The following is a 12,040-nucleotide window of genomic DNA, read 5'->3' as shown; positions in this document are numbered from 1 at the left end:
TTAAATGGAAGAAACAAGCGCATGCATGTGTGTTTCAACAACTTGAATCGGAGCTGGAATTACACGCCAGATGAAGCTACCTGTCTGGACTCCATGTCGAGATGGAGTTTCAATCAAAGGGGTCTTTAATCAGTGGCGCACAAACCCCACCGAGAGAACCAGCCGGCACACACGGATGCCAAGCCGAGCGTGAACGGGCAACGCTGGACGTTCTCCACGGGCTCTCGTGGGGACCGGGGGGCTAGCCATGATGGCGACATAATAGCGCTCATCTCTGACAAGGTTCCATGCTCGCTGACAAATTGGTCTCTCGCCGCACGCTGCCAATCAATCCATCAAATGGGGTAGTGCGGCAGAGCGATCGATAAAGAAATAGCCCGGCTGATCAATACACAGGTAAAAGTTACACTCGGGCGCCTAATCGAGTCTGCTTGTCAGTGAATGATCAAGGTGAAAACTCATTTGGACTCGTTTGCCTGTCGTCTTTGGTTGCGCGCGGCGCCGTGTGGGCGGGAAACAAGAATGTGGCATGACAATCGCGAGCCAATGCCTTCGCTCGCCTTGCCGTGACAAAAGCAAGGACTCCGAGTACAAAAAGAGTGCAGAACTTCTCGCTCGGGCGTTGCAAATAAGAGCCTTTTGTCGCTGGACAAGGGTTTAAGGTATGCCCGCAATTAACAAACTGACGCGCCGAACGGCGAGACTGGAATGTCTCTCACCGAGTTGATCAATCAGACATTTTTTTGTCCACCTTTATAAGAAATTTCCCCGTTTTTTTATTTTTTTGGTGTGCGTTTTTAATTTTTTTATTTTTTGTAAAATGGCTGCAAACTAGCACTTTTTCTCTTACCAGGTGGTCGTCGCATAAATGTTCCCCGAGATGCCTTTAAAAGCGATTTTGGTGCAACAGAGAAGATATCTGCAGGGCATTGCCAGGACTTGTCGTTAAGCACATCAAAGTTGTCAAAGAAAACTTTCCCTGCGTGTGTGTGCGTGAGAGAGAGAGAATTAATGAAAGTACGAAGATTGGCCAGTGGGCACAAAGTGAATTCATCAGGATGATGATTGCTCCTCCACAGAGGGAATTCCCCGAGGACGGCGCGGTGGCATTAACATCTCCGCTGCAAAATTACGACTCAGTCCAGGTTGGACTGGAGCGACAGAGAACACGCCGCCCTCCAATGCCTTGGCTGTCATTCTCCCCAACCAAGGCTTTAATAACCTCCACTGTGCAGTCATTAGCCAATTAGCATCTCGCCTCTCCGCCGGGAGGAGCTAAACTTTGTTTGCCTGCTTTGTTTGGAAACAAAAGGTGATGCGATGCGGAAGCGATGACAACTAACAGATGCGTTCCTTCATGCTAGCCCGGGCAAAAGTGGACCTAAAAGACCCAAGATCCGCTAAAATAATTTGTAATCCATGATGTCGTATCAAATAGAGTAATTACTTTGCCCGCCGGGTTACGATTCGTCAGTGGATTTTCTGCTTTGTGTTGCAAACCAAAATTTGACATGTTAGCAAGCCTCAGCTAGACACTTTTTTTTTTTGCTGAATGTATTCAATTTTATTTCATCAAGTGGTTGCACAAAATAAAATCATCTGGATCCAGATAGACAAAACAAGTACTAAAAAAAATGGATCTGGAACCAGATTATTTAATTTTGGCAACCACTTGATGAAATAAAACGGAGTAAATTCAACACATCTTTTTTTTTTTTTTTTTTTACATTGGCAACCGTGACTGTGTTTTTGTCAAGTAGATCGTCTCTAGTTGCAGCCATGTCAGTGACAGATTATTGCTGAATTTGATCAAGTCGCTTTCTTTTAAACAGGTCATGACAATTTAGGTTGAAATTAACAACAACAAAAAAATGACATTTTGATTATTAGTGAGTCCTTGGTTAAATGTCTCCCCCGTAAGAGGTCCAGAAAAGTTGAGAACCTCTAAATTAGGAAATTTAAGAAAGTGAGTGAAAGGGTCAAATGTGTTAGTTCTCAAAATTACACATGCGCCACACTTTTTAAACAACTAACTAACTAGTTTAGAGGCGTCAGGAGAGAAGCAGCGCAAAACATTTTCAAGGGTAACCATAACCAGCATGCTGCTGTTGTTGCAAGAAGAAGAAGAAGAAGAAGAATGCTGCTGTGAGGAGGCGCATCCACGTGTGAATCGGTGTTGTTAGAAACAAAAGAGGGAAGCGCGGGACCACTCAGCCAGGTGTGAACGGACCCCCTTATTGACAAATAGGAGACATTTTCCACTGTAATGGGGGAAGATGTGTACTCTGCCTCTTTTCGATTGCATCTCATTGGTTTGGTAATGAAGCTCACTCGGATGCAGAGCACAGAAATGGATCTTGCACGCAGCCCAAGGGTTCTCCTTAACCACGTACCCCCGCCGCCGCCGCCACCCCCACCACCCGAAAACAAACGGCCACGCCAACCCACCGCGCCCGCAACACCACCCGGCCGCCTTGCCTGCCTGCTCGCCGCGTCCATCTGTCTGCTACTCGCAGCTTTGTGCAGCAGGGCGGCCAGCAGGAGGATTCAGCGTGGGGGGGTTACAAGTCAAGCTCATCTCAATCCACAGGCGGGCGCCGACGCTAACTTTCAAGTTGTACAACTTTCGCACAGCAGAATTTTGTTTGGTCTTTTGAGGGGATGCGCTCAGGTTGGATTTTACACACATTAGATCGAACATATTTTTGTCTCGACACCTCTAATGCCTCATTAAATGAAAATACACCTCGACTGTAACATGCAGTACAGAGACATAAATGAGTGGATCGCATTCGGTATTTTCAGAAATGAGCAATGGCATATTTTTACAAGAAGAAAATGTGGAGTCCCACCTGGTACCCCTTTGAGTCCACGTTCGTGTTCAAATTCAAGACTGCTACCTCTGGAAAGTAGGTTAAAAAGACTTTTTCCCCCCTGTCTAATGAAACTATTTTAAATGCTTCTTTCCTATAAATCTCAGGCTAATCCGCGTCAGATTAAAAACACTCCTATTTAAAAGGGATTACCTTTGTGATAGTGTCGAGGAAAGCCAAACAATAAAAGCTTTAATGAGCACGGATGGAATACGTCCTTACCGAAGAGGAATATCGGCATACTTATCAAGTTCAAATGTCTCCGACGTTTAAAGTTTAATAAGAACGGATGAAAAAGGGGAGCCCAAAGAAAATAATGAAGATGGGGAGTTGAAGTGGTAAATTGAAACATTTCAGTTGAATTAAGAAGATCACTTTTAATCCTTGGAGCGATCTCCAGCTGCTTTGACTTTTGGGAGAAGCGATCCATAATTCATGATCATTTCCCTCCCTCCTTAGTTTTGTGCTGTGGGATGTTCAAATATTTAGTCCTCAAACTTTTTTGATGTGCGGCGTCAAACATCTTCTCAGGTCTGGATCAAAAAGACTTGGCTGGACCGCCTCGTGTCTTGTGTGGGTTTCTGTGTGTGCCTATTTGAGATCTGCCGCAGTCGTTTAATTGACTCATAACATTCAGGACCAAGATAAATGCAAATACTAAAGAATTCATCAATTATTCATGTCTGACAATCACACACACGCGCACAGACATGTGCACACACACTCACACAACAGCTTGCTGCACACTGCAATGTTCCCCCTCTGCACTTCATATATATTTCACTTTTGACTTCTTTCCATTGTGATGTTTCAGTTTAGCAAGCGAGCCCAAGGAGTCACGTCCAGGAATTCCACCCCAAAAAAGTGTAAAGAACCAATGTTTGAAAAGACATAAGAAGTCGACCATTTTGGTTTGAAGCTGCCATTTGAGAGGCAATTTGGGGTATTTTCAGGTGTACTTCAAAAAACGTGCTCGTCCTAGATATTTTGGGTGAGGCTGTGTTGCTTTTTTTTTTTAATCACAGCATCCTGTCAGGGCGTTCATTCACACAGGTGTCAGTGAATACATGCGATTACTCCCCTCGTGACATTCTGATGTCCTTCGAACTCATCTCCGTTCCCGCGCAGTTCCCGATTTTTATCGGGAAGCGAGGACCCGTTTGCACTGAGAGCTTCTGCCTCATATTTTGGTTCCCCTATTTGGCAAAATGGAAGCACAGCTGACAGTCTCAATCCAAATTGAGCACTTTGTAAAGGCAAAACTTGTGGACGACATCTCATTAGGTTCCAGGCTTTAGATGTTGTGGCCGTGTTTGTGCATATTATTATTATTTTTGCATTATTGACAAGTGTATTGAAAGCCACTAAAAGCAAGACAACTAAATTAAATCTCCATCTCAAAGTGCCGAACATTTCAGATGCTCCCCCCTCTTCACACCCCCCCCCCCCCCCACACACACACTTCGTTCTTTTTATCCAAGAGCATCAGTAGTCAAATAGCGTTGGTTGAAAATAAATATGCAAATGTGAGCCATGTTTCATGTCTGGATGCATTGCTTAAAATAATAAGAGCAGACGTACCAGCTGTGAAGCAGCGTTGGCAAATCGTACCGTGTGTCAACTCGTGGCCAACTTTCATCTCCCTGTGAAGTTTTACTCGCGAATGAAACGCCGGTGTTTATGACGGTTCTTTGACCAAGACTGGAGTAACGTTCGTCGGGCTTGATTGGGAGTGACGAAAAACAAAACACGGCTGACAAGAGGAAAGAGAAAAACAGGCGGCTCCAGATGAGACGGCAAAAATTACCTGTCCGTTGAAGAGCAGTCGTCCGAAGAGCTGCCGGGCCTCGTCCAAGCCGCCCTCCAAATAAACGGCACCTGCGCCAGACATCATCCAGACTTGATTCATGCTACAACTTCATAAATAAGCACACAATTGAAATCATTCGCAACGATTACATTGGGCTGCTCCCACATTCCAAAAGGATGCATGTTCATTTCACTGAGGACACAAAATTGCGCATCAATGCGAGCATCAAGGTTCATCTTCATGTCGCGCGTGATTGGCTAGTGACGAAAAGTCACCCGGCAGCCTAATGAGGACAAGCGCTGGAGAAAATGGACGGAGATATTGCTCCATTGGAAGCATGATTGTTCATATTGCTTTGAATTTTTATTTTTTGGGGCGGGGGGGATGCAAAATGACCTCAAGGCTTGCATGAAGCGGAAGAAGGCATGTCACTGCAATAAAAACACTACCCCACGCTAAATGACTCCGATTTTTCCAACTATGGACAATAAAAGTCACAGCAAGTATTTAAACACATAAAATAACACACGACTTTGTTTATCGGCGTTGGAAACAAAAGACGGTTTTATGCAAGCAGGGAACATCCAAGCGACACCAAAAAAAAAAAAAGAGGAAGAAGAGAAAATAAATTGGACTAAAGGATTGGTCCGGAATGTAGGAACGCTGCTGGCAGGGTGAACATCACAAACGTGCCTCTCGCTCTCTCTTTCTCTCTCGGCGGGAATGATTTGCGGCATCTGGCTCATCTTTCTTCTACCGGCAAGTCAGCTCTCCTCCGCCGCTTTTGTTCTTTTTAACTCGTTGCAACTATCAGAGTGCTTTTAAGCGGCGCGCAACTTGCAACCATCACACTTAGGGCGGCTCATTCAATTTGGAAAAGTAATAAGCACCTGGCAAATTGGGTATACAATCATGCGGGCCCTTTTTATGACGCGCATAAATGAGGCGCGGGGAATGGGCGTGCGGCAGTGGCGGGGGGTGGGGGGGGGGGGGGGAAGGCACGAGCGGCTTTCATGGAAGACATCAAAAACATATGAGGGATTCATCATCTGGGAAGGAAAAGTGCTTTCAGATGGCAAACGGGCCATTTGGAGCGCCGCGCGGCAAAAGCCCATCAAGAAATACAAACATAAGACAAACACACAAGGGCAAACACAAATAGAACACGGCACGCGCACGCCGGGCTGGTGTGTCCTGGCGTGGAACAAATGTTGTTCAAATGTGATTAAGTCTACTGACGGCTTGCTTTCACCCGGTGAGACGCAGCCCGCGGCTCACTTGTTGTGTACACGGGTCGTCGAGCCCAAAAGCTAAAAAGGACAACATTGGAGGCCAAACGGGTCATTTCGACCCGTCCTAACACCACGCGTAGTCTAAATATGCTCGCGATCACGTCAATACCCGCCTTTAAAAACATAATTGTCACGCGGCCTTCGCTTTGAGGTTGAAAATTGTGTCAAGACTAAAAGCGGCAAAGTTCATTTCTCTCCGCTCTAATTTTAAAGGGAAATCACATCTCGAAAGTCGTTTCAGACTTTCAAGATGCAGAGAGCTCACCCATCCATCGTTTTTGGACAGCGCTCGTCCTCATTAAGGGTTGCAGCGGTTAGCTAAGTTTGGCCGAGAGGCAGGAAAAACCCGGGACTGGTTGCAAGAGTTGGGGAAAAATAAGTAAATCTAATGAGAGCTAATATAATCTCAAAACCAAACGCAGTCTAAATCTTTTGAGAAGTACGTCAACATCATATTTTGATAAATGAGCATCTGGCCTTGAGTTTTTAAGTTAGAACGTCGCACTCGGTGCAAAGACTGAGGATGTAAAATTTGGAGTTCCAGCAAAATTCAGATTTGTACTTTGTGGAAAGCACTTTTCATGCAATTGAGTGATTCAAAATGTCAAAGGATGTTCTTTGCGGCTCCACTCGTTTCTACACGGCATTCTGATTAATTGCATTTGTGAAATATGAATTAAGCATTTTAGGGGGCGGCCATTTTGCCATTTGCTGTCAACTAAAATTTTTTTTTTTTTTAATTTTAAAAAGGGGAGGTGGATGCTGCTAAATTCATATCCGGCAAACTAGTGGATATAACACATATTATTGTTGCTGTAATTTTTGACTTGACTTCTCATTTTAATGTTAAACTCCGCAGTCATCACGATCATGGTTTCCTCCATTCAGCAATTTTGTGATCGTGCATTTCCCAAAAGTGGCTTTCTTCAGATTTTTCAGAGAGCTGTTCAGGCATCACGTGTTGGCTTGCCACAGTCGACGCACCCCCCCCCCCAACATTTTTTTCCAAACTCAACGTGGGTTGAGGTATTCTCCCCCTGTGTCCGGAGAAGAAGTGTTGATATAAATAGTCACTCGGCACATGTGGCCTGAACGTAAACGCTGCGTTAAAAAAAAAAAGCAGCTCACTGTTTAAATCTTTTCAGATGTGCTGCGAGTCAAGTGTAATTTTGGTTGGGGAGGAGGGCGCAAGTCCCGACCGCATCGAGCTCTCGGGGCCTCTTCCCGGGATGCTCTCCGCTAAGTGTCGGCACTGGGGATTTGTGGTTTCTGCAGAGTTTGAGATGCTGCTACATGACAGATGTTGCCTCTGGAGACCAGCTGTAAGAAAAGCATTTCAATGGCTTTTAACTACCGCTCATCATATATTTGTGTGTGCGTGCGCGCCAGCGAGATGAGTCGAAGGGTGTGTGTCCAGGAGGCAGTTAACTTCATTATTTGATGACAGGGCGCATTTGGAAAGCTCCCAAACGGATGCGTCAAAGTCATTGAAACACAAACTTTTTGCCACTGATTAAATTTTCAAAAGTTCTACCATGAAGGAAGGTGGGGGTGGTAAAGCGTGTGGGAGAAACCAGTGGAGCCCCCAAGGGGATTTGAAAAGGTATTAAAAATCTCAAAGCAACACCTTTGGTGTCAATCAAAGGGCCTTTGGATGAAGAAAGCAAGATATGCAGTTAATTCACGCCGGAGCGGCCCTGACAAGGAGGCTGTCGGTGTGAAAGAAAAAAAAAAAGGGTGCCCCAAAGCTTTCCAATAAATTGCACAACTTGGTGCAATCATTAAACGGAGAACGTGCTCGCGCGCGCTCCGGTCCGGCCCGGCAGCCTGCCGAGCTGCAGCTGCCAGCCGCGGCACGCAGCCGCAAAGAGGTGCTAGCAATTAAGATGACGGCATCGCGTTTGCAGCGGCGGCAGCAGCATGACCGGGCCAAAACCACCGCACGGCTTCCACAGCTGGACCGAGTTACTGCCACAGGACATCCCTTGTTATCAATGCATTGCGGAAACCCGGCAAGGGGATCCATGAGATGTTTGAAGATATTTACTGAATACGCTCAAACGCTGCCAAATACAAAGTATTCATTTGTGGCGATAACACAAAACTATTTTTCAGCATTTCTGTTTCTGGATGTTGGGGGGGGGGGGGGGGGCTAAGATGGGGTCCATGTGACGCACTTTGGAGTCCAGCCTGAGTCTCCCCTCGCCTTCTTGAGATCAACTTGATTGCCTTCGTTCAACAGCTCGGTGCAGTTAGCTAGCTAGCTCTGTTGTGTCTATTTTCCCCAAGTCTTAATTGACAGTTGGAGATTCAATATTCCGATTCACAAACACCTTTGCACTCTTGTGTTGATCTTGAGATCATAGAGTGTAGCTTTCCATTGACTTGATCTGCCAGCTACTTGCTTTTTCTCAACCCAGAGACAAAAAAAAAAAGGGGGCATTGACCTGTGGGGCCATTTAAAGCATTAGACACAGGTTGAACGCTGAAGTGACTCTCATTTTGCCGGGTGCCCTTGGACAACAGACCAGACAATGCTTAGATATGGATTTAAGGGTCAAAGAGGGGGTGGGGGGGGGGGGGGGGGGGCAGACAAGTCAGTAAAGTGAGAGTGTGAGCCAAAAGTGGAGCAGTGAGCAAGTGCAGCATGTACGTTTGATAGAGGTCAGTGAGAACACACGGCAAGTTTTCCAGGAGCAGCCTTCCCTCTAACGAATGTCCACATCTGTCAGAAGCCTCATTCCGCCGTGCCAGCCTGGCTGTTCGATGTTTGGGACAGGATTTTTCCAACGTCTGAGAGCCTTCCGTGACCATTAAAAAGCGCGAGTCGGGGACGTACGAAACACCAGCGGCTGACAGTCACATTAATAACCCGGAATGAATTATTCAAAAACGCTCAGACTCTAATCCGTCAAATAATATATTAAGCTCCCTCTCAGCTCAATGGGGGCTGAAGCAGCAGACGGATGCGGAAAACAACACATTAAAGAAACTTTTCCGAGCGAGCGACGACAAAAATAATAATAATAAAAGGAGCCGGGGCCATTGCAACATCAAACATCTTGCTTTTCAAAAAGTCAAGAGGAACAAGCCCTCAACCCTACCCCCCCCCCAAAAAGCGGCAGCTACAATTGCTGCAATTAACAAAAGGAACGGCGCCCGCTCAGTGAACACACCGCATGCATTGTGCGCGAATCTGATATTCAGCAAGCAGAAGATAATCCTTTCTCTCCGTTCTTTTAATAGGAAGGGCTTAGAGAGAGCCCTCACAAAAGGTTCACCATCTGTATCCCCAATGGCTGCTGGCAGCGTATAATCCACAGATCAACTGTACAAGGAAATTAGGGCCATAAAAACAGAGAAGAGACCCTCTTTTCTTCATCTTGCGCCGCTACCGCCGCTTTCTCTCGATTCCTTTCAGTCGGAAGGAAGCCGCGGAGGGCTTATCGGAGTCAAGGACCTGAGAGGCAAAACAGGAGGGTGAGGGGTTTCTATGAAGACGTCGAGTGGGTTTTCTGCAGACGAAGGAGGTAAAGTGGGCGCTGGAGAACAGGACGGCGTGCAGGCCAAAAGAGCCCAAATGAGAATGGCCCACTCTGGCAAAAGTTAATGACAGAGGATCAGAAAAGCAAGATTTCCATTCAACACTTATTCAGGGTTGCAGGGCACCCATTTGCATTGCAGATGCCTTTGCTTTCCATTCCTTCGCTGCCTCGCCGCCTTTCTCTCTCTACCTCTTTCTCTCCGCCGGAGAATTGCCCTGCCGCCGGCTCGGGAGACGGACGCATTCTCCATTGCGCCCATGCAAAGCAGCAGATTATCTGCCACTTGCAACGCAGCGCAGGTTCAGCGGTCACCGCGCCAGAGAAACAAATAAAACAAAGGTCAAAAAAACACGCGCGCTAAGCTGCTAGCGCGCCCGCCGCCGCCAGGCAAGCTCAAAATGTTAGGAGCGCGTCATATTGGGCCGGCGACTTTCAAAACGCAGAAAGGAGGAAAAGCGCCAGGCGCATTTCTAATTCGCACGTGTGCGCCCTGCAGCGAGGGGAGGGCTTGACGAATCAATCGGGTAATTAGGAATTGTGTCCATCGTGGAGAACTTAATTAATATTTGCCGCCGTGAGGCTGTCGATATCACGACCCGGCGACAGGCTCGACAAGGCTTCAGGAGAAATGAGAAAACAGTGAACGGGTTCGATTGAAACGGAAGGAGCGTCCAATCGGTGCACTGTCTGGACGGGCGGCAGAAGGAAACCAAAAGACAGGCGATTGTTTAACTGAAACAAAGTGCGTTGTAAAAAAATGCAGACGAAGCAATTCATGAATTCAGGCTCAACAGGCGTGCCGCCTCGACATGCCCAAAGGGAAAAAAAAAAACCAGCAAAAAAGCAAAGGTCAATGGTTTTTATCTGAAACGTAAATAAGAACACGCACAATTTATGGCATTCTGACTCAACTTTCAAGGCTCATGAACTACTATTTTATGCTGTGAACAGAAACTACCAAATGAAAGCTGAGACTCTCTTGTTTCATCTACAAAAATAAAAATAAAAAGATTCCAACTTCTTTCGCTATTTTTTTTAAGAACAGCTGCAGAACATTGGTTGGTTACACCCAAATCACCGATTCTGCTCAAAACTTTACAAACTATTGGCAGGCTAGTGAGTAGTAGTAGTATTTAGTAGTGTGTGTGTGTGCTTGTACATCATGTTATTAGTTTCAATGCTGCCCTCTGCTTGCAATAGTTATTTAGTTATTATGTTTCCCAGGTTTAAGATCATACCACAGCTGACTTTTCTCCGCCCACGCTCATTGAAAAATGTCATTTGACGACAATTTCCGTCGCTAGCGCTGCTCGTTAGGCTTCCCCTTGATGACATTTCACTTCAACGCCACCCAATGAGTTAATTGAAGGCAAACGTATGTGCTGCCTCAACAGGATGGAGGATGAAACAAAAAGCGGCAAAAAGAAAACAACAAGAGTGTGAATTATTTTTACCAGAAGAAATCAAATCGATGTTTATTGAGGTTACCGGGGTCTCCTCTCAGTTCTATAGGGGGCAGCAATGTGGATTATTAAATCCATGCCAGAAATGCTTTCGCACCTTCTGCTGTTGAAAACAAATTCTATCTCGGAAGGTAAATAAAGTGTGCTTGTCTTGCACATAGTCTCGACTGCTTGCTGAGACTTGGGGAAAGTGTTATTTGTTATTTGGGGGGGGGGCAAAAGTGACAGCATGACTCATCGTGCGCGTGGCACGTCTCCCAGCTAATAACAGCCAAAAAGCCGAGAGATGAGAGTGCCGGAAACGAGGCAAGCCGAGCGAGAGCAAAAAAAAAAAAAAAAAGACACGCGGAGCAAGTCGGAGACGGCTCGCTAACAAAGTCTCGAAGCAGGCGTTTGAGCGCCAAAACTGAAATGAAGATGACAAAAAGTCCCAGTGAGAGAAAAAAGGGCGACATCAGACGGGAAAGTGACGCCCTCAAAGGCGCGTCACTTTTCCTCACGTCTGCCGTTTCTTTTTATTTTTTGTGTGGCTTGTTTGGCAGTGTGTCTCTGACAGCACTTTTCCTCACGCAGGTTCCCTCAGAACAACGTGTTTATTCATCACTTTTATTAAGTTGAAATTGGAGATGGGAGGGGGATTCGGAGAGGATGAAAGCGAGAAGGCTTCCAGCATGCCGCTCTTGCTCGGATCTGCGCCGCAATGAGAACGCCGCCGACAGCCACGGGACAGAATAGATTACTACTTTGTCTGGGTCGATAATGAACCCGTGACAAGTGCGGGGGCCCCGCGGCCGACAGGGGGGCCACTGTGCCAGTCAGCACTTCTCCCCCCCCCCCCCCTCCACCGCTTGACGCGAGGAAGAGGAGAAGGAGGAGGAGGAAGATCTCTTGAAAGCCGATGCGCTCTCTCTGTAGCCGAGCGCGGCAATCAGGATGGAGATAAGATAAGAAAAAGCTGCCGACGCTGCAGCTCTCCAGGAGCCGATCTTAGCTCGCCGGGACCGCCGCGCGCGTGTGCGCGAGGCAATGAAGAGCAAGGGCAATAAGGGGGATGCCT

The 12,040-nt window shown here is 46.6% G+C and overlaps 1 protein-coding gene across 2 annotated transcripts in view; it reads right to left on the bottom strand.

Annotated features, from left to right (window-relative positions):
- drosha (drosha ribonuclease III) overlaps positions 1-12,040 on the bottom strand; it is a 68,202-nt gene that overhangs the window by 25,647 nt on the left and 30,515 nt on the right. For both annotated transcript variants that reach the window (XM_086101566.1, XM_086101567.1), the window contains exon 23: positions 4,681-4,751. In XM_086101566.1, coding sequence (XP_085957692.1) covers positions 4,681-4,751 — 71 coding nt within the window. The remainder of the gene's footprint in view (positions 1-4,680; positions 4,752-12,040) is intronic.

This window comes from Hippocampus guttulatus, chromosome 21 (assembly GCF_054856545.1).
Source record: "Hippocampus guttulatus isolate MCC_2025c chromosome 21, RoL_Hgut_1.0, whole genome shotgun sequence".
Taxonomy (NCBI): Eukaryota; Metazoa; Chordata; class Actinopteri; order Syngnathiformes; family Syngnathidae; genus Hippocampus; species Hippocampus guttulatus.
Note: the sequence above shows the minus strand (reverse complement) of the source record. Positions and strands in the feature narration are given on the sequence as shown.